Source organism: Amphiura filiformis, chromosome 8 (assembly GCF_039555335.1).
Source record: "Amphiura filiformis chromosome 8, Afil_fr2py, whole genome shotgun sequence".
In the NCBI taxonomy this organism is placed as follows: domain Eukaryota; kingdom Metazoa; phylum Echinodermata; class Ophiuroidea; order Amphilepidida; family Amphiuridae; genus Amphiura; species Amphiura filiformis.
The window spans coordinates 36977417-37004239 of NC_092635.1; the positions used below are offsets into that span (position 1 = coordinate 36977417).

General features: G+C 36.3%; 1 protein-coding gene across 1 annotated transcript in view; it reads left to right on the forward strand.

Moving 5' to 3' along the window:
* LOC140158994 (extracellular matrix organizing protein FRAS1-like) overlaps positions 1 to 26823 on the forward strand; it is a 233186-nt gene that overhangs the window by 108064 nt on the left and 98299 nt on the right. The window contains exons 3-4 of the mRNA XM_072182295.1: positions 14419 to 14526; positions 23988 to 24077. Of these exons, the coding sequence (XP_072038396.1) occupies positions 14419 to 14526; positions 23988 to 24077 (198 nt within the window). The remainder of the gene's footprint in view (positions 1 to 14418; positions 14527 to 23987; positions 24078 to 26823) is intronic.

Consider the following 26823-nt stretch of genomic DNA (forward strand, 5'->3'; position numbering starts at 1 on the left):
TTTCGATAGGTTGCAAATCCTGTGGAAATTAAACCTATATACAAGTCGCCTCAACAAAGTACCATCAGCTATAACAACATGGCATGGGTCATCAAATTCTGTGTTATCATGTCATGTGTAACAGTATGTTCTACATCATGTTCTTCCCCTCCAGTCATCATGTGGGTCCATAATGGCTGAACGAACATTTAAGTCTAGACAATGCCAGGCCATGGACTCAACATCACTTGACATCACTTTAAACGTTTATCTGATATCACTATGGATGAAAGTATGCATGAAATCTGTATTCTAGAGTAGAACTAGATTTAGTTCCTCAAGAGGGTGTGCGCGCGAAGTACGCATGGCTGCGAAGCGGCCAGTGAGGCACGCCAGGACTGGTGGATTTTGTCAGAGAGGGGTTGTCATGGTCCCATATACTGATATACTAGGTACTGAACAAGTGATATTCTAGAGATGATGAAACTGACAAAGATTTTTTGATCACAGACTGGTAAATGTTTTCGCTGGCTTAACATCTTGACAGGACAGTCAGGTGAATGTTATCAAACTAGTTTGTGTCACAGTCAGAGATGCTCAGGCTGGTAGCCAGAATTTATTTTTGGGAAAGTTTAGGACTTTCAAAAGTGGACTTTTTCAGGGGAAAATGGGTGGAATATAAAATGTGGACTTAACCCCCGAAAGTACCCTTTTTGGGCCTGCTTTGGACATTGTCTTTTAAAAAGTGGACCCAATATGAATTTTTCTTCCAAAGTAGAACGATTTGGGCAAATTTTAACATGTGCTATTTTTCGATCATGACCATGCTATGGCCATGAGCAAAGTAAGCTTAGGAACTTTGCCTGTATATGCTCCACTTGCTCCCCTCTTGCCCCCTGTTCTTTTCAGAATCTTTCATGAAAAACAAAAAAATGCAATTTACTTCAGTTTTCTGGATGAATTGGTCTGTAAAATGGGATAGACAGTTGACTGCAAGTTTAATTTCTTCTGGGGGTACAGGGAAGTTTGTAGGATTTGTTCCAATCAGGAAACTGTTTCCTCCTGTCTTCAAGTTGGATTCTGTCAATATACTGGAACTTCAGTATTTCTGTATGCAATGCATTCCATTTATACCACTACTGGTAGGGGGATGAGGGGAGAGGTTGGTGGTAGATGGGGTGAAACCTCTCTTCCATCAGGTGTGATCTGTCCAGTTTTTGCCCAGATTCATTTAAAATAGATGAATCAAAGTTGGTTGATTGTAAACTTTGACAATTTTGCAAGAATCGCTCCTGTAAAATTACTTCGACAGAATCAAGATTGACTCTTGCACTATGTGAAGAGGGAAGTGCCCTTCCATATCTGCATCAGAAGTTCCTTTACAATGGCTGGGCATGGACAGAGGTTTGTAATAGCTCTTGGCTTTTGTACTTTTTTTTATAAAGTACAATGTGTATTATGTTTTGACCTACATCTTACCATGGTTTAGAATAATCTTTTCAAAACTGTTAAAATATCCATGGACCATAAAAACATGTTGTTAAATACAGATTAGGGTGTAATGTTGATCCTCCTTTAATAGCTGTGTTCACATTGTCGGACTTACGCCTGGTGGAACTTGGTGGGTGCAAGTTGCTAGGAATAGTGGTAGGTGCTGCTAGGAGTAGTGGTAGGTGCTGCTAGGAGTAGTGGCAGTGTGAACGATGGTCAGCGTAAGTTCTGCCAGGCAATATGTCAGATGATTTATTCCTGGCAAAGTCAGGAGTAGCAAGTTAGGTGCAATGTGAACGCTGCTATGCCTGGCACCCGGTGCAGTGTAAGTATGACCTTTTTTGGGAGAAATTACATATCGCGTGGATGAAAAAGGTCACAGAAACACCTGAAGTAGTAGTTTATGCCAACCAGAAGGAACGGTGGAACGGGGCAGTGGAACCGGTCAGCGTAGTGCTATGAGTAGGCTAGGTGTGGACATGCAGTTAGGAGTAGGGAAAGGATTTATGGAATTGTTATCAATGTAAGCGTAAGTTTATGCCGGGTGGAACTCAAAATGTGAACACAGCTTTTGATTTGAATCTAATACACTTTGAGCATAATCCCAGCTTACATAGAGGCAAATTCTTGATGGTATTAGCTGCAAATATCTTGTTCATGTACTGTAAAAGTGGTCAATTTCTCATGTGTATTTTTGTGTGCTTTGCCGGTTTTGAATTACTTTGCTTGTTTTTAAATTCTCAATTTGAGGTTTTTGTAAATAGACCATTAGACCTATCATAAAATAAACATATTCGCACAATTTTATTTTCGCAGGAGCTGTGTTTAGCATGAAAAGCACACAAATTCTGTGAAAATGTCCACTTTTACAGCATGCCAATAAAAAACAGAAAGATTTAAATTTTAGAAGCAAATTTTGATCCTTTTTAAGGCCAAATGTCAGCGATGTAGTTTTGATCCAGCTTTATTCCCACACTAAAGGCTATTCATGTTTGTCTGCATGGTACAGGTTTTAAAGGATTTGGTATGTCCCTTCTGGAAATAATATCTTTGGAAGTTTTGAGGTAAAACAGGTGAATTTTTGTAATGATAGGCTGTTGTTATTTCTCACCTCATTCTGTATCTAAAGCAGAATATTGCAATGCCCAAGTCTTGGCTAGGTAGTTGAAGTTTTCTTACACTAGGATCTACAACATGCTCATCTTTTAGGGCAGAGTTCTTCAACTCCAATACATTTGTACATTCATTGAATGACCTTTGAAAATTTGAGTACAAAAACTCATACTCTGAAACTTGAGGTCAAATTTTGCACCATCATTGTTTAATTCAGGTTATTGAACTATGCCATTAGGATGAGGTTATTGTGATCCATAGTGTTACTTGGCATCATTTTCTCAGGTCATGTGATAGAAACTAGCCTTATCAAACTTAAACTTGATTGATGTTTCTCTAATGCTCTGATACATAACATTTTGTTGATTAGTTGTGACATGCAAGTGTCTGTTATTAAAGAAGGAAATTGTAAGGTTGAAGTTGTGCAAGTTTGTAGGCCCTACATGTAGGCCTATAGGCCTAGTAATACCCCGGGCCTAATACTATCTATTTTCAGTCCCCTGCCAAAAATTGGTGAAAGGGGCTATAGAAATGCTAGGCGTCCATCGGTCCGTTCGTCATTCTTCCATCTCGTTTTGAAATATAATTTATAATGGAAAGAAGTCCAGATCAGGAATGAAGTTGGAGCATGATTTGTCTTTGATATATTTCAAATTAGTGATGTCACATTAGTCTCTGTAAAAGACTTGTGGGCGTGGTTGGCCTACCATTTGTCATCAGGTTTTAAGGGTTTGGGTAGAAACTACATGTAGCCTTGCCAAATAGAATCTGATGTTTCTGTGATATTTGAAGACATTTCTTTAATCAGATTAGATTAGTTATGGCATATTAGGTCAAACTTGGATGCAGACATGTATTCACCTAGAGGTCATTGCCATTGGATTTAGCCTGTTGCCATGGTGATGGCTTGTGTTCTCATGGTGGCCAGTCCTCTTTCTTTCTCAGCAGTGTTTTCTTCTTTCTCTAAATGCTAAAGGTACCCCATTTTAGTTGGACTAGCTTCCCACCATGATAACATTTGGTATCATTCTACATGTCCTACCCTTGAATTTGACAAACCCACTTGACCAAATGTTTATTTGACAAAGTCTAAACAAATGGTACTGATGTTTAGGTTAATTTTGTGGTATTGAGTTGAGCTCATGAAATTCAATGCAACTATTGTGTCAATGGATGGGATGGCACAGCCTATAGATCAAGTCACATGGAAGCTGATGAACACTTGCATAGGCAACTGATAAAAGAAGCCTTTTAAATTAACAGTGGGTAATTCCTCATTTTAGTAGGAGCATCTCTAAAATTATTGTCTGAATAACTAGAAAATGAATTATGACCTCACACTGAAAAAGAAGTGATGGATTAAACACTTTTCAAACACTTCAATATGGTTTTTTTTTCAATTCTTTACACATAAAAGTATGGGAGATGTTGCATCAGATTAAAATATTATCACTATAACACATTTATCAAGGTATTTTGTGTTATGTTTACTCCCTCACATCTTAAAATCGATCATGTGAACATGTTGAAGTGTTTATAATTTTAAGATAGGCCCAAATTATGAAAGCATCCTCATCCATCCAAATCTGATCCATGAAAACAGGTTAATTCCGCATGAAAAAAAAAAAACCCAAATGTTTATGTTTGATTGTGTACTTGTTTGTTTGATGAATGAAAGCTGATGAAATCAATCCTTCCTCTTAAGTTTCAATGGGAATTCTCCAACTCGTGGCAAAGACTTGCAGAGTTTGGCTTTGTATGATACAGGCATAGTCTAGGCAGGATATGGTGGGCTAGGGAAGGGCTAAGCTTATGCATCCTCTTCCAAGAATAATTGTTACAAAAATTCTTGCAACTGGCTTGGCACGCTAATACTAAATAGTAATAATAAATTTCAAATAATTATATCATTTTCATTCTGTTCCTCTGAGAGAGGATATCTTAATTAAATTAGCCACATTAATACAGAAAAGGTGGAGCAAAAGTTCAAATATAGCAATAAAACTTCATTAATTTTAGAACAGGAAATCGTTGAATGAAATGAATAAAAGGGTCTCCCAGTTATTTGCAGGTCATTTGATATTGTTCCAAAAAAATGGTGAAAATTGTCAACAAGAATGGAAGTGTCAAGTAATGCTTTGATTGTGATTAAGTATATCATGCTGGAATGAAAAAGTAAAATTATATTTGCTGAATAGCACACAAGTCAAACTTTATACAAATACTTTGACTTATATTTTTAAATTATTCTGTGCCACAGGGTTCAAGTGAAAAATGGTATTGTTGGAGCTTGTGCAAGCAGAAAATGGTAGATCATTCATGCTTGCCAGGCTTCAATGGTAAATTCATTGTAAAAAGAATTCACACTTTTTTTTGAGAAAAATGAATAAGAAAAGATTGTGATATTTCATAGCAAATAACTGTTTTTAATGAAGGTGAAGGAGAGGAAGAGAGAAAAGAACATAAATGCATGTCTGGTAATTTCTATCAAACAAGGACAAAAGTGTATTCCCACACCTGTTCTGCAGACTGCATTTAGCCGACCAGATTCAAGATTGTTTTTTTTAGGAATTCGGAAATTGCAGTACAGATTTTAGTTGAGCCGACCCATTCCATGTCAACTCCAGGGATGTGCACGCAGCACCTCTTCAATTTTTTCTTTTTTGTGTGGTGGTAGATATTGATATTGATGAGAAAGTAAAATTCGAAAATTTGAGCTTCATACTCTATTTACGTTTTCCGTGGCATCAATTTGAAATTTAGGGGTCAGCGTAAAAAATGTATGTTGAAGATATCCATAGCCTTGAAAGACAACGTTGGAGGTCCATAAATGTATAATGAACCATGTATAAACTTTGAAAAGTATTGCATTCTGGGGTACTGATTTGTTGAATTCAAATCTGGCATCCCAAAGCCAATATCTTGAAACTCCTTTACTCCAAAGATATATTTCAAATGCAACCTGAAGTTGATGGTGGATCAACTGCCTGACATTGGTTTTCAAAACTCAAAAGTAAAAATAATGTTTCTGTCCATTTTTTGGGGCCCTTTGGTAGGACAGCTAAAAATATTCTAATAGGCTCAATATTGGTTAAGAATAATGTCCTACCAAAAGGCTCTGACTAGCAAAAAAATGGACAATAAAATTATTTTTACTTTTGGAGTTTTGACCCCCAAAGTTGGTCCCGATGGACGGTTGCATTTTGAGGGCCCTATATCTTTTAAAGTAAAGGAGTATGTTTTCTGATGCCAGATTTGAATTTTGCACAAATAAGTACCCCAGGATACATACTTTTCAAAGTTGTAAATGGTTCCCTTTATACATTCATTGACCTCCAAACATCGCTCATAGAGTATGTACACATTTTTTTACGCTGACCCTCTAAATTTCAAATTGATGCCACGGAAAACTAAATGGAGCATGAAGCTCAAATTTTCGGATTTTACTTTCTCATCAATATCTACCACCACACAGAAAAAGAAAAAATTGAAGAGGTGCTGCGTGCACATCCCTGAGTTGACATGGAATGGGCCAGCCCTATTTTCCGAATGGATAGTATCATACACCCGGATCATACAGGTCTACACTGCTAAGTAAGATTAACCCTAACTGTACCAAACATAAAAAACCTCAATTCAGAAAGCGTATGTACAAGCAGGTATCCCATGTGATGCGATTGCGTCGTCATGCAAACAGTGATATGACGGCGGAAATGTGAACAGTGATATGGTGATGGAAAGGCAAGCTACACCCCCATGGCAAGGTAGGCCCGTGTACCTCTGTGGCACCCGAGGGTCAGTGGTTCAAAACCGTACCCGGGAAAAAAAGTTTTCTCTTCTTCTTTCTTTCTTCCTTTCCCTTCTCTCCTTCCCTCTCTCCAAAAAGCAACTGGGGCGTTAGGGGTAATAACACCTTGATTTCCTTCCTATATATTTGTCAGGAATTCTTAGATGTTAAATTAGGGGTGTGAAGGAATCCCTGGTTAGAGGTTATAATTAGCAAAAAAATAACATTGTGAATTGATATAGAATAGTGTGCATGCAGTTGGGCACAGCAATGTGTGACTGACTTGGACTTACGTGAATCAAGCATAAGTTGGGAATTTATTGATGTGCGCAGTAACAAAAACCGAATAGTTTTCGCCATTAAGCTGAACAAACTATAAATGTAGGGTACATTTCTCTTGTCGCTGTTGAACTTGAGTAGTTTACCATGTCAAGTTAAGTTAGTTCCACACCATTAAATATCAAATTGATAAAAATGTGTCACATTGAAGCATAAATTACCTGGTATTCTCATCCTTTATTTACCGTTTTGTCAACTTCACCTGCTGTTATTTGCCATTTGGCAATGAAGATATCCGCACTATGTTGTTTGATCCAGATCAAGTCGGATTAGATCAGATAAACTGTAAATCTGTAATGCTATGTTGGATTTCGCAGTGGCAGATTCGTTTATGTGGTTGCGTCACCAGCGTACAGTCAAATCACCCTTTTAGTGTGTGTATAGGGATTAGTTTAGCGCATGCGAATTGAATCTGCAAATGCGAAATCCAACATGGGGTTACTCTCAAGAGATGGGACAAGATTATACATATTTGTGATGTGTCATGTCAAAAATAAACACTTTTGGTCAAGTTATCAATTTTGAGGTTTTTACATATCTTCAATATATAAATATTTTGCTCCACAACGCTATTTTCCCCAATGAAATTGGACATTCCTAAGGGAAGATATTGAGTTCGTAAGTTATGGTATTATAAAATTGGAAATTGAGATATTGGCTTTTAAAAATATTTTTGACAATGTTGAGAGTAGGAATTACCTTGAAAAATGTCTCAAAAATACAAGATGTCAGTTGTATTCCAGTCTGAAATTATCAGACAATATTTTAAACATTAATAACATCACAAATTCGCAACAAACCCAAATTGTGAAAAAAGTTACCCCGGGCAGATTTTTGGCTATTGCTCCATTTACTCCCAAAAGTGTCTGCTTTTGATATACCACATCATATTTTGTCCTAGTTTCGCAGTGCAACAACTTGAATCTGGAGCAATCTGGACTTAAAATCATACTATGCATACTTCCTAATCCCAATGTATTGATGAATAGAAATCAATTACAGTGGTCACTGAAGAGTGGTAATCCTAATTGGAAGTTTTGTATTGAACATGTGTAGCCTAAGTTTTAGACCGAGTCTCTGGAACAATGCTCTGTGGTTCATTATTAGGGAAGTAACCAGGTAATTGAGGGCCACATCCGCTGTGGTATTTGTAGAGCTTTTGTTTTGAGGATGTGTGTCTGTATAAATGGATCTGTATCAGGTTTAATGAGTTGATCCAGTAACCTTTAATGGAAATTATGTAAATTGTAAAAGTACATGTAATTGTACATGTAAAACACTTTCTTTCAGCAATGTCAATGATATTACCATCAAAACTAAATTATAGGCATTCTATGTGTAATCAAATTACTAATTGCCCAAACCAAGTACATGGAATCGGACTTTGTGTACAAACAAAATACACTATTCTTTAGTCGTGTTCACATTTTGAGTTACACCTGGTGTAAACTTACGCTAACATTGATAAAAAATTCCCTAAACATTTTTCCAACTCCTACCACGTGTTCACACTTAGCCTACCTCTACCATTACGCCGACCAGTTCCACCAAGCATTCACTTCCGGTCGACCAAGCAATGTGTAATTTTTTAGTTCCAACCAAACAAATGTCAAACTTACACCGGGTGCCAGACGTAGCAGTCTTCATATTGCAACTTACACCTTGCGGAGATTCCACCCAGCTCGCTACTCCTGACTTTTGTCTGATAAAACTTACACTGACCATCGGTCACACTGTCACTACTCCTAGCAACTTGCGCCGACCAAGTTTCGCCGAGCGTATGTCCGACAATGTGAACACAGCTTCTATGGTGTTCTTATTGTGTCCTGTTGATTGCTGTGAGGTCATGTTAAATGAATTGAAAACCGTTTTGGTATTGAATTACAGGTGTAAAATCTAAAAATGATGAGTTGTTTCTCTAATTATGTAAATTAGTTTATTTCTGTGCCACTGAAATTGACCAAACAGAGAAGATGAGACTATATAAAGGTTGCGATTTCTAAACGTACGTACCGTACACCCGTATATCTATTCAAAATCACTCTGATATGACAGGATTTTGAATGGATACGGGCGCCCCATACGTATGTTTGGAAATCGCAACCTCTCAATTTTAGGCATACAATAGACAGGATGGAAATGCCAAAGAGCCATGTACAGACTTGTACCTGAATGACCGTCCCAGGCATTTGTAGCATCACAGGCGCTTAATATGCCAGTTACCCTCAAAAACATTACAAATACAGTGTATCTGAAATCCTATAATACAGTGTATCTGAAATCCTATAAATCCTGAAACGTGAACCAATCAAGACTTGTGACACAAAACGGGAGGAAATTTGCAAAGATGGGTGCTTGCTAGTTATTTACAACATAATGAATGGGTGTGGTTTGACTACCCCAATTCCTTCAATTAATCAAAGAAAATGTTATTATCACCAATGATAGGACTCCTATAAACTATTAGGACGGTACCTATTACCACAAGCACCTAAGGCATTTCAGGGATGACACCCTTGATTAGAGTTAATCTTAGTAGTAGTGAACTTGCTATTTACATAGACAATATCCATAGCAAGATTTGTTCCTCTTCTGTAAGGCCCAAATTTCCGTAAATTTCTGAGGGACTTCAGGAAGGGGCAGGATTAGTATGGCACATAATCCTGAAAATGAGGATAGATTATTATAGCTGTAGGCCTATCTTGAGCCATCAATGCATGAACCATGAATACATGTAGGCAGATTGCAAGCAACAGTAATATAAAACATCCGCAATGGCTAGGTTCGAATAGCAGTAAAGTGAGTGAGTTCGATGCTTCGGGATTCAATTTAATAGAATGGTAGCTTCTGCTAATGAATTTTAACCTAATTTCTACAATTATATTTCCTGGAAAATGGTTATTTTTGATGCTGGGATGAAATAAAAATATTCATGTTTCTATGCTTACAGTTTTGTCACACACAGGGGTGTGAGAGAACAGATTTTAATCTGTTTCTAGATACTTTTTTTTTCAACTTCCAGATTATTTTCTACACTTGTTGTGTACAAAAGTATGTATGGTTTAAATAATTTCAAGATTTTTTTAGCTGTTCCAGACCCTCCGTTTGCCAAAAACAGATATTTTTTCAAAGACGCACTCTCAGGCTTGGTCACATAGATCAGCACAAATACTTTGCTTTCACTTGTATCCCTATTTTAAACATTTTAAGCAGGTTTAAACCACTGGACAATATTTAAAATCAAATATCAATTCTATTGCAAGCTATTTTAATTTTGATCTTTTAAAAGGATGGATTAAAGTGATACACTATAATTCTTGGGTTTTAACCAAACATTAAAAAGGCTCAAATCTACATGTATTATTATGCAATTGGTGATTTCATTGTTATGATGGAGATTGTAAAAAATGTTATTGTAAGGAGCTTTGTTAAAGAATGTACTAAAATATTACTAAATAGCATCTGAGTAATCGTGGTATAAATTTACAATTTGATAGCCTGTCTTAAAAAGTGTCTTTATATTTGTAAAAATTGTATTTTTATAGAAGGAAAATTATGGGTAGTGTTTGACAAGGGATTAATACATTTTTTACCAATTATAAAATGTTATTAAGCATTGATACTGTTAAAATCCTCTTCATAAGTCCATAGATAGTGATATGCTCATTCACTATATGTGATTAATCTTAAGTGCTTTGGATAATGTTTGAGAAATGATGATTTATATCAAATTATTGACAATCGATAGTGATCATATTTAGATGAAGATGTGGTTGTTTGTGCAGTTGCAATATATAGCCAAAGTCCATTCATGATTGGTCGAGGGAACTTATCCACACAGTGCATCCACATCTTGGCTAAACATTGTTCTGTGTTCTGTGTGCTTGTGCATTTGTGATATAATGCATTTCCTCGAATAGTTGCCCCTGTGGTGTTGAATTTTCCAAGGGGGGGGGGGCGTTTATTAGAGGTCATTTTTAGAATGATAATTCCCGTTAAAATCATTAGATAAGCTTAAAACTCACGCTAAAATGACAAACTATGAACTTAGGAACGATGACTTTCAGTTCACTTCCGGGTTTACGATCAGATTTTCGCCAATTACCGACACCACTAGCGACCATGGTAAGCTTACAAGATAGCATTGAAATGTCAGCATTTTTTAAACATCTTGGTTGAAAAAAGTGGTGGTGGGGGAATTTAATTGAAGAGGCGACTATTCGAGGAAATATGGTATGTGTTGTATTTGCATACAACATCTCAGCAACAGGTGATCAAGTTTTGCTCATGGGTATCATCTGAGCAGCTATCCCAATGAGACAGTCAGGAACATTTTGGCCTGTTTATTTGTCAATATTTCTTATTTTCCCCTTAGTCGCAAGTCCGTAGTTATGTCATAACAAACAGGAAAGTGGACAGACAGACACCCTGGCTCGCTGACTCAGTAGATGGTGTTCTTTTGCCTTCAGCTTCATTCACAGCTTTCAACCCAGAACTGTCAGATTCAGAAATCCCTTTAAGGTGACTGTACTGTGCAGCATTCAGTGTGACCATACTTTGACAATTTAGTGGTGAGGAGGGGTTATGCAATGTTCTAGGGGCAATCTAAGCATATTAACTGGGCTTCCTCCACCAATATCTATGTAGTTATTGGCTTTGCTTAGACTCATCCTCAACCCCCATCAACACAGATTTGATCTGTGTGTGTGGGGAGGGAGATTGGGGCATTGGAAAAGGTCCTGACTTGTGACTTGTACTGTATATGCACTCTCTGCTGTAAGTTGCTTAATAATTTAATATGTGCCATTGAGTCAAACAAAACAAATGTTGTTACATTTTTTTAAATAAAATAATATTACCAATGAACTCCAAACAAACAAGTAAATAAACAAACAAACAAGCAAGTATAGACTTTTTTTTGCTATGAAACCAGTAATGTCACTTCTCACTAACTAAAGACCTGTGGAATATCCAAAATAGTTTTGAAAGCTGCAGGTGGAAAAAGTTAAGAGTCTTCTGAATATAGATGATGCACTATTTTTAGACAAACTACTGGTGTGACTTGTTAAGAGCATATTGAAATTGTCATTTTCATGGTCAATGTGAGGGTAAATTGTCAATTCATAAAAGGAGTGAGGATGTAGCTGTAGATATTTATAAACATTCTGGAGGGATTCAACTTGAGATATTGGTCAAGTTTGGATGTTGGATTCAACTGCAGACTCAAGAGTGTGTTGTTACAGCTTGTTACTCGGTGATGACACTAGGAATATTTTTTTTTTTTTTTTGTTAAAGGGAGAGGCGCAAATAAAAAAATGTGCCGAAAATTGGGCATTTTATGTTAATTTTATCAATTTTTTATTTTAACAAGGGGGAAAGTAAGGAGAGGAGAGTGATCCTGCCACTGCATGCGCTCAGATGAGTAAATTTGAAACTCATTTTGGCAATGATATCTTTATGGCATACTCAAACTAATCATGTTATTGATCTGTTCCAACTCCAGCGACACCTCATACATATTTTCTTCAGTAGGATTAGGCCAGTGTTCACAGGAGTGGCATGAAAGCTAGCACTGCTGTCAGTCCGGTTATATTGATTTTTCCAAGTAAAATACTACCTATTTCAATGCATCCAAAGGCCCATGGAAATTAATGAGGTGTCACCAGAGCTGGAATAGATACTAACTGGAACTCAAATTGACCTCAGACTAATATCAAGTTGTTTTATGTTATAGTTCAAGTTCATTTTACTGGATACAGGCCTTTATATAATCAGGAAACTATAAGTGTTGAATCCTCTGCTAATTAAGTTGGCTTACAACCAAGATCTTGTAATCAAAAATGCTTTCCTGAAATAGATGGGATGAGTGAGTGTATGTTCGTTAGCAGGTATTGAATGTGTCGTTGAGGTCAGTGCCAGGGATGACGACAAAGAGTCAAACTAAGTCGGTTTTGAGCAGGGAAGTTGCGGTTATTAGCATGCTTAAGTTTGCAGCGCATGCCACAAAGTCGCTAGAGTTTAAAATCAGATTAGCAACTTCTGTGGAAATTTCTTTTGCAATTTGTTGAACCAGAAATCCATGTATAAGGAAAATTGATATTGTACATGTGTGTAGTAGAAAAAGAACCTTGGAGAATTTGGAAAATAAAAGGCAAAATTGTTTCCATTGTAGCACAAGCTTCTTTTTTTGGCCATAGAATAAAGAGACATTTTCTATCCTTGACTCCAATTATTATTATGAATGATTTCAGGAATCAGATTTGATCATAGACCCTGGACGTGATATTAAGTTGGCATAAATATGTTCAGTTTCTGAAGACAGGGTGACACTTTTACTTAAAGTAGTTTGGTTAGCTCTGCAGCAAGAACCCAAAAATTTAATTCAAATCCACCATTGGTGCACTTCAACAGCACAGCCCCCAGTAACTCGATCAGAGATTTTTCATGGGTTTGTTGGGACAAAATGTGATGATTAGCAGCGTTTGAAATTTTGGTTGTCCGGTTGCCCGGGACAACTAAAAAAGTCGCCGGACAACCAAAAATACTGATTTGGTTGTCCGCCGGACAACCATAAATCTAGCCAAAAGTCACATTTGGAGGCCTACGGACAACCAAAAAATTAGACGGACAACCAGAAATTGTAATCTGGTTGTCCGTGGGACAACCATTTATTTTTCCTAAATTCGAACACTGATGATTAGCTATTTAAAATATCTCAGCAGACTTATATTGAATATCTAAATCTGGTTTTTTTTTCTTCTTTTTTTGACCCTGAAATGAATTGAAAAAGGTTATAAATCTCCCTCAATTCATACCAGGCAATTCAATTCATACAGGACTGTATTGTGTATTGATTAATAACTAAGCAGGTCTCTATTTTGCCACATCTGAAAAAAATAATACAATAAAAAAAATCAAAGAATTTTGTGAAAAGCAAGATTATGACACCTCTGCCAATGTAAGCTCAGAAGTACACAATCCTTCCACACCTTACCCCAGGACACCTTACATAAAAGGGGAATGTTTTGGACAGCTTTTGAGGAGTAACCTTAGGGGCCTTTTTATGAAGTAATTTGTAATGCACCCAGAAACATTTTGAATAGTAAAAGTACCATTGCATGTAGGATTATGTCACCTTTACAGTTTTGAATTGTAGTTTGTGAAGGAGAATTATTTGTAAACAACCTTGACTTTTTGTTACAACAAATCCAGACTTGTGTTGTCCTTTTGTGGAAGTACAGATGCTATCACATATTTTTGTGAGAAATTTCGAGAAGTATGAATGAGTTTGATAATTTAGTTGGTGCCAGCAAATTTGACAAAAAACGAACTTGGACTTTTCCTAAACTTTTGACAATTTGACTGTATTGTGTAACCATTAAACCATCAATGATTACAATGACCTTGACCAGTAAGGGACAGACTACTTATGTATTTATTAAATACACAGCCCTTTTCAGAGCCATCACATCATGGGCTATGCATTCTGTGTAGGCTTATTGTTGCTCCTAATTTGTATTCGTCTTGAAAATGTCAAGATGCTCAATTGTACTTTAAAACAGAAAATTGCACAATTTTATGTTTGTTTCATTGAGAATAAAAATATTTAACATTTCATATGCCATTATAATCAATCCGATAACATGTTGTATCCGTGAAATGTAATATTATCAACTAAACTATTATTTTCGTTGCTTTTATCTTTTCAGAATAACACAGTATGGGAAACAGATGCGTGTACAACATGTTCTTGTCTAGGAGATATGGTAGTCTGCCAACATAAACAATGCCAAAATCCAAATTGTAATTTTGATAGGGTAAGTAACTCAGTATTTTTCAACTTTTGTTAAAAGGCTTTGTCCAACTTTGCTAATACATGGTCCTTCAAGAAGAGACTCGGCTGATGTTCAAGAAGAGACTCAAGGTTCAAGAAGAGACTCGGCTGAGGTTCAATAAGAGACTTAAGGTTCAAGAAGAGATTCAGCCGAGGTTAAAAATTAGGTTGTGAAGCCAGTGGTAGCCTTGCAACCATGGCTTTGCCCAAGCCTTGGTCTACATGGTCTAGCAACCTCAAAGCTTGGATTTTGCTGAGTTGCCCAGGTTTTGCCCTCCCCTTAGCTGAAGTCCTTCCCTGTACTACTAGTACAGTCCAACTCACTTATCCGGACTTCTTTTATACATATCTCTCTATTATCCGGACATGTGATCTTGATAGAAAAACTCATTTACAATGTGCTGAGAACTTGATTTCATGCTCTGTTGCATTTAGAAGTCCATGTGTGGTATAAAGCACTCGAATACCATCTTTTGGTGTTATTACCCCATTTTGACTAATTATTTTGCTGTCTCAATGTTAGTGCTTTCAACAGTTAACATAAAATTGCATATAATTCACTTAACCAGATTTTTCACTGATCCAACAAAAATGCTTGGTCCCATCATGGCTGGATTGGCCTGTATAGGAGTAAAAGTTTAAGGTAAACATGAGCATAGAGCCACTGTGGTCCATTTCTGTGTCACGTATGAACACAGGTCATACACACATAAATTGGTAAGAATAAACAAAAATGCATAGTTCTAATTATTGCAAATGTCACCCATTACTCATTCAGTACATCTGGGTAAACTCTATGTATGTGTGTTGCATTTTCTTCATTAATTTGTAAACAAACTGTGACATATATGTATGACTGAGCAAATTAAACTGGATTGAAAATGTTACCTGAATTACCTAATGGGGATTAAATGAAATCAGATTATGATTCTGAATGTTACTTTTAATAAATCATCTTTCAAGTGAAAGAATTCAAACAAATTTAAGGCAGAAATATTCTCTTTTGAGTATATGTACAGAGATAGCCCAAAATGTTAACCAATTTTCCTGGCCTATGAGAATCAGATGTTGCTACTGTGTAGTGCCGTCGTCGGGACCGTTTTTTAATGTCGACATGTCGATATAATTCGTATACCGACGTCGACAGTGTGTCGACATGAAAAAAATTCTAATTTTTTTTAATTTTCAAAAAATATTTTTGGCCAGAAAAGCAAGTTATAGGCCCAAAATGACTTGTTATTCAAGGTTGGAAACCAGAGAAATACTGCTACTCAAAAAAAAATTTTTTTAAATGCCAATTTTTTTACAAAGTTGGATACATTTGTATATTTTAATTACTTTTGCTTCTATTGAACAGCTAGCAATGCATACTAATTCAATGTGTCCCTGACTGTTCAATAGAAGCAAAGGTAATGAAAATAAACAAATTATCCAACTTTGTAAAAAAACATTTTTTTTTTTTTTTTAGTAGCAGTATTTCTCTGGTTTCCAACCTTGAATAACAAGTAATTTTGGGCCTATAACTTACTTTTCTGGCCAAAAATATTTTTTTGAAAATTTAAAAAAAAAAAAAAAAAAAATTTAGTTTTTTTTTGATGTCGACATGTCGGGATACGTGCGGCGACGTCGACATTATGTCGACATAAGGCATGTCGACGACGGCACTACTACTGTGTAGAACTTTGAAAAGAAAAGTTTAAAAATAGTATGTGTTTGTGTGTATGCGACTTATGCTCTTATATGTAACCCAATCGTGCAAAATTAATAGTCTGTTGGTAAGATTGTCTTTTACTAAGGCATGGCCAAACAAGGTTTGCATACCTTCAGGAGTATTTCGTTATTTTCAGCAATTGATAACCGTGCACATTAATCTAATCCTGTGCAGTGTATAGACCACTTGACATCACTGTTTATCAACAACGGCGAGGGACTCTTCCACTGTTCAATGGCTTTCTTTTACTATATGAAATCTGGCGGGCGATTTAAAATGCACATGCCCTTAGCAAACTATGATGCGTACACACACTGCAGGGCAAAGAACAATGGAAATTGCCAAAATTTGTACGCATACTGCCGGGCAATGCCGTCACATGCCAAGTGGTCTATACACATGCGTAGAAGAGCAATTTATCCACATTGCGTGGCAATGCAATAAATGGACTGATTGCACTCTCAACAGCTCTCAACTCGAGAAGAGACAAACCACAGACCCAAGTTCTTTCTGGGGTCGGGTCTGTGGACAGACTATCCACAATGGACAAAATTTCTTGCAGCAACAAGGTTCAGCAACACCCATTTGAAGATGTAAAAGAATATAACCCAAGTTCAGTGTTTGCTCAAAATTAACACCAATTTACTGTGTTATGAAAGAAAAACATTGTCATGCCTTTGGGTTGTCAGCAAGTCAAGTTGATGGGAAAGTGTTGTTCTAGCTGCATGCTTGTTGAAGGCAGAGTTATGTTTCTGTGTCCTCTACCTGTGCTATTTGTCTGTCCATACTAAATAATGCATTTTAAAATCAAACTGAGCGACAAAAATTTGAGGGGATATCAAAAACTTTCCCTTCGTATATTGCATTTCATTTTGTGGGAAATTTTGTTAAATTTGAGCATCTTATTATTGTTTCCATTACTTTTCCTCAACTGTTACAATAAAAATCAAGTAGTTTTGATAGATTTCTTCATGCGAAGCCCAAAGGTTCGCTTACCCTCTCTCATTTTGCTGTTATTATAAAATTTCCTGAATTTCCTGACAATTGTAAATATTTATTCCTTTGGGTGAAGCTTACCCTGTTTCCATCTAGAAACACCTTGATTTGGTCCAACCCTTACTGCAATGACATGACATTTTGGTAATTTTGACATTTTAGGCTGTAAATTGGACATAAATTGGACATAATTGCCTCCTGATATAAACTGAACATCAACACTTGATTATGCCAAATTTGGCAACACCCACTTGGGATCAAGATGGTGACAAATGAGCGATTTTAAATTTAAGTTTATAACTATTTTAACTACTAAGTATTATTCCCTAAAATCATCAGCAGGTTGATAAGGTTTGAGGAGGAAATTTGGAAGGTATCGATTGTAACATGGTAACTCACCAAGGTTAGAGAACTTGAGACTAAACAATGTTATTAAAAAGGAATTTGGCAAAGTAGTTATTTCATATATTAAACATGTATCATGCAAACCCAAATTGAAAGCCTGTTCATATTTGCCATTGTAGTGTGACATCACAATCGATTGATTCCAGGTCAACTGGTTCACGCAATCTGTGTTCAGAACCACAATCAAAATGATCACAACACAAAGTCATTATGTTTTTAGTCAGGTGTGCAAATCAAGGGTGAACCAAGTAACTAAGATATGAAGTATTCACTAAAGACAACAAATATAGGACTGTGACATCATCCAATTTGAGAAAAGATGTCTTATTATTATACATACATAAAAGACTTGTATGTTTTAAGGCATGAAATTATCAGAAATTTATAATACATTCTGTGCATTTTGATAAGTAAATTATATTATAAATACAGTCACTAAATCATAATATTCTTGAAGAAAAACAGCAGGTTCTATAAAATGTAAGCTACTTATAAGCTCAGTAACAAGTTAATTTGCTACAACTCTGATTAATTTACAATTTCACTGGGTGTGTAACAGTCCTAATTTTTCACCAAAAAGTAGAACGCTATGGTAACCAATTAGCCAATTTATAAAATGCTGAGTAAGGTTAACCACTCAGCGCATCATGGATTGGTTGGACGAGGGAGGTCTAACATCCTAGCGATTCTCTCTGCTGGACACGAGAAGTTAAAAGTTCACGTCATATGTAGGTTATGATGATGAAGAAGAACTGTTATCAAAGTCTGGCTTAAGTTAGCAAGAACTTTCTGAATATACCTTTATTTTTTTCAAAACCGATTTTTTGGCATATTTGTAATACTTACACATATTCCAACTTAAATCTATGAGCAAACTGTGGAGCGTAACCAAACTCGCTGCGTAGGAGACTAACTCTGAGGCCGCACTCGCCGTCCTAATCCAAATAGTGCGAGATATTTCGAGTGATAGAGGTGAAGTTTATGATGTTGTTTCTTTGCAAATTCCCAATGTTTTTTGCATCCAAATGTATTGGGAACTTTCATAATGATTGCATATTATCATTTTGGAAGAAAATAAGAAAAATTTAAAAAGATCGTACATTAAGGCTTTAAGAAAAAGATGCTTCTAAGCTTTAAAAACTTTTATGAAAAGTGTTCCTTGATGTTGGTGTAGAAGGCTGGTTTACATATTTTTAAAAAACCATGTCTGATGGACTTAGACACAGGAACACCTGACTGCTAAGATTTAGGATTAAGGGCGTACTACACCCATATATTGGTTTGATTGGTCTAAATAAATATTTTTTTTTTTTTTTTAGGCGATATATGCACGGATCATGTGAAATATAAAAAAAATGAAAAAAAGAAGAAAAAAAGTCCTTTTAAACAATTGTAGTAAGTCATTTTAGCCCTATATATATTTTGTTTACTGTATCCTAGTTACTCAGATGCGTGTTTCATAACAAACCATGATTTATTCTATTCAGCATGTTCAAGTAGGGTACATGAATAGAATACATTAAATCCTTTGTTATACTCTCTATAGAAAATCTAGTGGTGCATGCAAAATATATAAACACTTACACAATGGATGTATAGTCATTAGTCAATAATATTATAATGTGTTGTTAGGAGAAGAAAAGGCTATTAGGTCACCGTATGTCAGGTTATAGGTCAATTGGTTCAGGTCAAATTTAAGCATCAATTTTGAATACACATGTGAGAGTTTGTGATATCATAATGAGGAATAATTTTGATATTCTGTCTTTAACTGGATATATATCGAGAAGTGCAAGGTGGATATACTAATATACCTTGGGATGTAAATGGTGAGTACAATTTAGAATGCCTAGTTGCGATGGATTTCACAAATAAATATAAAATAGTTACCAAAATCACAAACGTTAAGCTTACGGAAAACTACCCAATATGGTGGTATAGGTGACAAGAAATACAATTTTTTTCAACATTGCTGTAGTATGGTTGTGGTAACCTGTTACCTGTGGCTTAATTAAGTTTCAGTGAAATAATGTCGCAAGTTAAAAAATACAAAATATAGCTCAACATTGAAAATAGAAGCATTTTAACCAGTTCCTTTTTTGATAGTTGTGGAGCATCAAGTTCATGAAGTCATAAAAGAAATCAGGAACCACTTATTCCCATTTTACATATCAACTTTATTTCCCTAACGTGTTAGCAACACATATCCAAAATTTTAACGAACCGTTGATAGTAAGCTTTCCAAAATGAAGTGAATTTAAATCATCAGTGATGTACCACCTTTTGGCTTCTACTTTTAAAAGCATGTAAGCTACGTTGATACCGATGCCACCAATAAAACGAGAAGATTTGCCCTTCATTTTGCATACCACTTTGTCCATTTTTTTTGTGTAATTTCTTCACAAAATGCAAAAAAATGCAAAAAAAAATCAATGGGTGTAGTACCCCCTTAAGTGAAATCAAATCTATGACATGTATAATTTGTTTTTCCCAATGCCAAGTCGGATATATCATGTGAATATGTTTTGGCAGACAATTTTGTGAGAAAAATTGATCTCGCTTTTCAGGTGTTTGTTTATATAATATTCAGATATTAAGTCTATTAAATATCTAGATATGAGGGTAATAGTGCCAATATTTCGACTGCATTCAAAGATGAACTGGGAAAGGTTGGATTAAATTCAAAATACTGTCTTCATTATTTTGATATGTTGCATAAAATGTTGCCTATTCTTGACATAATATTTCCAGTAATTTCCAGATATTAGATATAAATATTTAATGAAAGACAAATTTGAGATAAATGTGATGATCTAATGTTTAAAAATAGTGCTAGGATATTTCATCATGGCTTTTGATTAGCAAGATGTTGGTCTCTGCTCCAACATTTTGAGAAAGTTGAGTAAAATATTGTTTCAGAGACATAGCATCATATAGGGGCACCGGGCATTAGTGCATCAGCATCAATCTGTCTTGAAAAGTAGGGGGAAGCATTTGGCCCAAATTGTCAAAAAGTGGCTGAAAGAGAAGTGAGGGGGGAATACATCCTCATGTCACCCAGAAGAAGTATGGCAAGCCTACATCTGGTACTAGTAATTAAACAAAACATGTCTTGGGAAAAGCATGGACACCAGGAAGCTCATTACAGCCAGGAAAATTTTGGTATTTTGATGGAAATTGTGCTTACCCAAACAATGAAAGGCATCATAAATTTGGGAAATGTTGCTATTTGTGTAGGCATTTGGCTGATCTTCTCAAGAAATTAATTTTGTTTCTACAGTAATGCATGCATCTTGTCTGGTAGTGATACTGGTAGAATTTGAAACCATTGATGGACATGTTCCCCCATATTTCAAATACCCGCTAGGCTGTTCAAACTCCATGCAAGATTTGCATCATCATTATTAAATTATTTCCATTTAGTATCTTGTGAAGGGGGTAATTGTGGGACCAGATTCACAGGAATCTGCCTGGGAATCATCTTTCAAATTATCACTCCCTCCTCCAGTAGACAGGTCTTGTGTTAAAATAGCTGTTATTTCCATTCTCACTGTGAGGTGCCAATTGAAGACTTACATGTAAAGAGTGAAGAGTCCCGTTCTTTTTTATTTAGTAAGAAGGGTCCACCTTAGAGTCACCCTTGCACTCCCCATACTCTTGCAACAGGTGTAAGGCTTTAGAGCATCCATGTCTAATACCCAATTAGATCCTTTAAGCCACCTGATGAGACATTGTTTGAATGCACATTGAACAGCATTATGCCTATCACTGGTATCGAAACTCAACGTCATGGTGGGAACAACATCCCACCAAGAACATTAATGATATAAAACAACATTCAATTGACTATGTTGTTAATGCTATTTGACATAGACAATATAACGACCTACTTCTGTTCTTTCCAAACAATTTGACATCGATTTTCAACCCAATTTTGCCTCTTTTCAAATGTTTTGTCATATTTTTTTATTCAATCTCAAACTGTTTTAGGTTTTATTGTCATTGTTAGTTTGTTTATTGTTGTTGTTATTATTGGTTAATTTCTAATTTGTTCCAGCTTACATTGTAGTAAAGTGCTGGTTATAACCACTTAGCACTTGCTCAGTTCCTTCACAAGTTGAGGTACAAAGTGCCATTGGCATCAATCTGGGGGGGGGCAGGGTGCGTGTCAGTTCCAGTGGTGTAGCCAAGGGGGTGCAGCTGCCCCCTCTGTGAGAAGTCTTGCCCACCCCTCCTCCCTTTTGGATGCTGGGGGCAAGGGAATGTGTCAGTTCCAGTGGTGTAGCCAAGGGGGTGCAGCTGCCCCCTCTGTGAGAAGTCTTCTCCCTCTTTTCCCCCCTCCACTTTGTGATGCTGGCTGCCCTGATATTTAAGGTTGTTTGTTAGGTCTTTTTGTACTTTTTGCCCATTTTTGACCATTTTCGTCAAATATTGCCCCTTGAAAGCTGTCTTGCTCCCCTTTACCCCTCCCCTCCGAAGAAGTCCTTACTACGCCACTGGACAGTTTTGTGTTCAATGTGTGTTTGTTTATAAAATGCACTCAAGCTGAGGTTTTGACACAAGTCAGTCTTTTGTCATTTCCCTTTCCTTTTCCAAATGGCTAATGACTAAATGTAAATTTGAGTTGCTATGTGCATTTTGTACTAAAAGTGTATTAAATCTCAGGTTTGAAGGTATGAAAACAAATGAAAGTTGTGACAAGCATAAATAATATTTAGTTCTTCATGATAATGCAGATGTGGGAAAATAAAACTTGTCAAATCACAAAATTTGGAAGCCCCAAATTATGAGAGTTTGAGAGACGTTTCCATCAATAGGGCTGTATAATAGTGAGTGTTTGTTGCAAACAGAAAATAGTTAACTTTGATTTTACATTGATACATGATCTATGGGATTACAAGTAGGAACTGTTGAACCTGTTGTGGTTTTCATGTCTGTATAAACACAACAAAGTCAACTTCACACTATTAAAACCACTTCCACATTGGAGGCGGGAAGTTGCAGATAAATTCAGAGGTTCAAATCATGTGAAAAGTGAGAAAGGTTTTTAACACAAGTCAAAACCTTTCTCATATTTAATTTACCACATAGTTTGACTTTATTTCTCCATGTGAAAAGTGTTTTAGGGCCACTGTTTCAAGCCATGGAAAAGCACTTCAGGTCTTCCCCAAATCAGTTTTCCCCTGGCTGAATCACCAAAGATCCTGATCCCAAGGATCCTGATCGTCTCAGTTTCCCTCTGAGGTTCAGCCTTCCACATGGATAAAGGAGAGGGCCAATATCACCCAAATTTCCTATGAATGTAGTGAGTTCAGCCACTGGGTTACAGCTACTGGTTCAGCTAGTGAATAAGCCTGATAGTGAACCCAGAAGAAACTAAAGAGATTCATCCCATGCTAACATGCTCAGAGCTTGCATGTCATATAAATATTGGTCAGAGTTTGCATATCATGTAAATATTGGTCATAAGCTATTTTTGGAGTCGCATGACATAATAATGAGGATGGTTGGTTAGAATAGTGTACAGCATAGGAATTACATTTTGTTACTTTCAGGTTTAATCACTTGGGGAAGTTTTTAGGCTTGGGCTACTAAGTCGCCAATAGTCGTTAGTCCCGACTATTACTGGTAGTCGCGACTACGACTATTGAAAACCCAAAGTCGACTGACACAACTATATTTTTATGTTAAAAATTGTGTTAAAAGTGCCAGATATCCGCACCAAAACCAACCAAATACTAACATATAAACTGCGAAAATGTGATAAAAACGTTAATCATTGTCTTACCAATAGTAACATTAACCAAGAAATACTCATAAAATCCATAAATCATCATTGAATTGGTGTTGTTAACTTGTTATCGTAAATTTGCACCAATCTTTCACCTGATTTTTCAGTCCACAGATAGTCGCGACTATAGTTGTAGTCGTGACTATTTGCTGTCGACTAGGAAAAAAGTGATAGTCGCCCAACTCTAAGAGGTTTTACACCTGTCTGAATAGGGCGACTAAACCCAACTGTTTGGGTTTTCAGAAAGGAATTAGTGCTGGTGGTTGGATAACAGGAAGATAAACAACAAAAACAATGGAACAATATGATACATAAATAGAAATTGGTGACAGACAGAAATGAGAATAGTAGTAATAGTATTATTCTTACAGTGTTAGACATGTTTTCAAGTTCCAGAGGTGATTGAGGTTGAGAAAGACCTTGAATTGAACCTACTAGCCTCACTTTCAAATCTTTTATGTACTATGTCATATTGTGTAAATTATTTTTGTATTATAATCATTGTAGATTATCGCTTTTGTTTTTCGTTTTTGTTTTGCAGGGGGAAAAATTAAGAATAGCACCAAATAAATGTTGTCCAGACTGTGCAACCAGTGTGGGATCATGTGAATATGAAGGAGAAATTGTAGGGGTAAGTTGGTTTGTATATATGAATACAATTCTGGTCCTAGAATTGATCCTTGGGGGACAGTTTCACTCCTTACAACTGGGTCAGTTGAATCAAGGGCCTTAATTCACAAAACTTTGCTATCCACATTCATCTAAATCCGGCATTGTAGGTCTCATTGCCCCATCAAAAAGTTGCAAAGAGTTCACAAACATAATGCAATTTTATGTTGTTTATCATATAAAGTTATAGTATGGTGGTCCTTGAATTGACCCTTGAGGCACACCACATCTTACTTTTCTCTCCTTTGAATTGTAATGTAGAGGTATATACAGGTTAGTACCCAGATATGTTAAACTTCAACTTGATTACCTTTAGGAGAGATGACAAGAAGCATGGATTATTTTTCACATGCCAATAGATACGTAAATTAAAAGTTGTTCTAACAAGTTTCACAACCACTGTTTGTTATTATTAAATTATAGTCATATTGCACTTGTATTTGAACATCTGCAAAAACCCAATTACTAGGTGACAGTCTCTATTTGTAGCTCTCATCATCAGAATAATAAGGTTTAATTTCCAAAGTTAACAGTATCATATCATGCCGTAGGCCGCATAAGGCCACTGACACCTAGATCTACACAGGGGAGGGATGTAACTTTCAGTCAACATGACTGACCATACCGCCGGAACCTTCCCCTAAAGCAAAATAAACTAGATCATGGCCATTGACACCTAGAATAGCAGACGACTTTTGTGTCATTATTAAAACTCTTCTTCGATTTGGAGCAGACAGACTTTACAGTTGTCACCAAATTTTGGCCAATGTTTTACTGCAATTTACTTTTCCTCAGGCTTTTGTTTGTCTAATTATAGACCCTATGTCTATGGTCTAATTCAAATTGCCTTGACTACTTCCCTTTCAACCTGAAGCAAACTAGTGAAATAATAATATAGCATGGCCATGTGCCTTCGGCTTCAAATTTGTGAAGTAGTATGGCAATTTGCATAAAGAAAATCCACTTTACAACATATATACCATTTGATGTGAGAAGAATGCATCTTTGTGTATAAAGGGGGGGTCAAAAACCATGAAATTTCCACTAAATTGACATGAAAATCATCAGACCTGTATGCAGGGGGTGCACCACCCCCCCCCAAAAAAAATTGGAAAAGTATACAAAAATACAGGTTTTTTATGCTTTTTTGAACAAAAACGTTCGAATTTTGGGAAAAAAGTCAGCACCCCCAAATGAAATCTTGTGTACGGGCCTGAAAATCATATATTGTCAGATGCTTTTTTGTGTTTATAAAGGGCAGCTGGAGGGGGGAGATCTGACTGGGGGAATTTTCCCCCTGCCCTATGTCCCCATGGCGCTGCTGTTGATGCAAATGGGACAATTTGATCTTTCAAATGGTTCATTCATTTGGTATTAAATATAAGATACATGCTCTTTTATAGTAATGAAGCATCCCATAGCTTTAACTTGAGCTTAGTCATGTGCAAGTTGAGTCGCTTAACTTATAAATCAAATTGCAAGTGTATAGCATTTGCAGAGTACCAGTACCACAGGCAATATACAACTGTAATCTATGTAATTCTAGCTAACACCCAACTTGCATTTCCTAAATTGGTTAAGTGAACCAGAATATTGCAGTTTCAATGAAGCTTCCTAGAGATTTTCTTAGTTCAGTGTACATTGTTTCTTGTGACTGTATAGAAAATACAATATAAGCCTGCCTTGACCCATTTAGTTAATTTACTCAATTTTGACCCAAATTAGACCAAATTTGGTATGGTCAATTGAGCCATTGTTACAGGTGTGTAATGTCCACCATTCATGACAAAGATTCATACCTCGGGATGAGAAAGAAAATAACAGAATATTCAGCTAAAAAGGCCAACTTTGGGACTATTGGCTTTGTGTAGAACCTGCGGATATAGAAACAGTATCATTTTCATGGTTCCAGAGCAAGGATGTCAGAGGAAATTAAAAGTAAACTTGAACAAATCGTGTAGGTGTTCAGTAACCTCTAGGCTAAATTAGTCTCATAACAATGGCAAAGTTTGTAACAACAGTAGCCAGTTGCTGCAAATCTTGGCGTTGATTTTAGGTATTGGGGAATGAATTTGATACCCAAAACACACAGTATCAGTTGACAACTTGTGGATTCCTATACAAATCACTGAACTATGCCGTAGACAAGAGATTGGCTTGCTTTAAAGAAGCATGGAGCCAAGAGGTATATTGTTGTGTGAATGGGTAAACTTGTAAGGTGTCTTGTAAGAGGTGGTAGTATGACACCAGCGTTCGAAATTTTGGTTGTCCGGTTGCCCGGGACAACTAAAAAAGTCACCGGACAACCAAAAATACTGATTCGGTTGTCCGCCGGACAACCATAAATCTAGCCAAAAGTCACATTTGTAGGCCTACGGACAACCAAAAACTTAGACAGACAACCAGAAATTGTAATCTGGTTGTCCGTGGGACAACCATTTATTTTTCCTAAATTCGAACACTGTATGACACAAATCAAGGCAAAGATCGCATCCTTACAACACTGTACAAGGCTTATAGGTTGTACTTGACAAAAATGGTACCATAGTCCTCAAGGCTTCGTATGGTTCATTGTTATCCATGTCACTTATTTCAAGTTCTTTTGTGTTGAAGAATACTTATTTCAAGTTCTTTTGTGTTGAAGCAGGCCCTATACAAAAATTATATTATTGCATACCAGCATTGTGAGTATTTGGCTTCCAATGTTC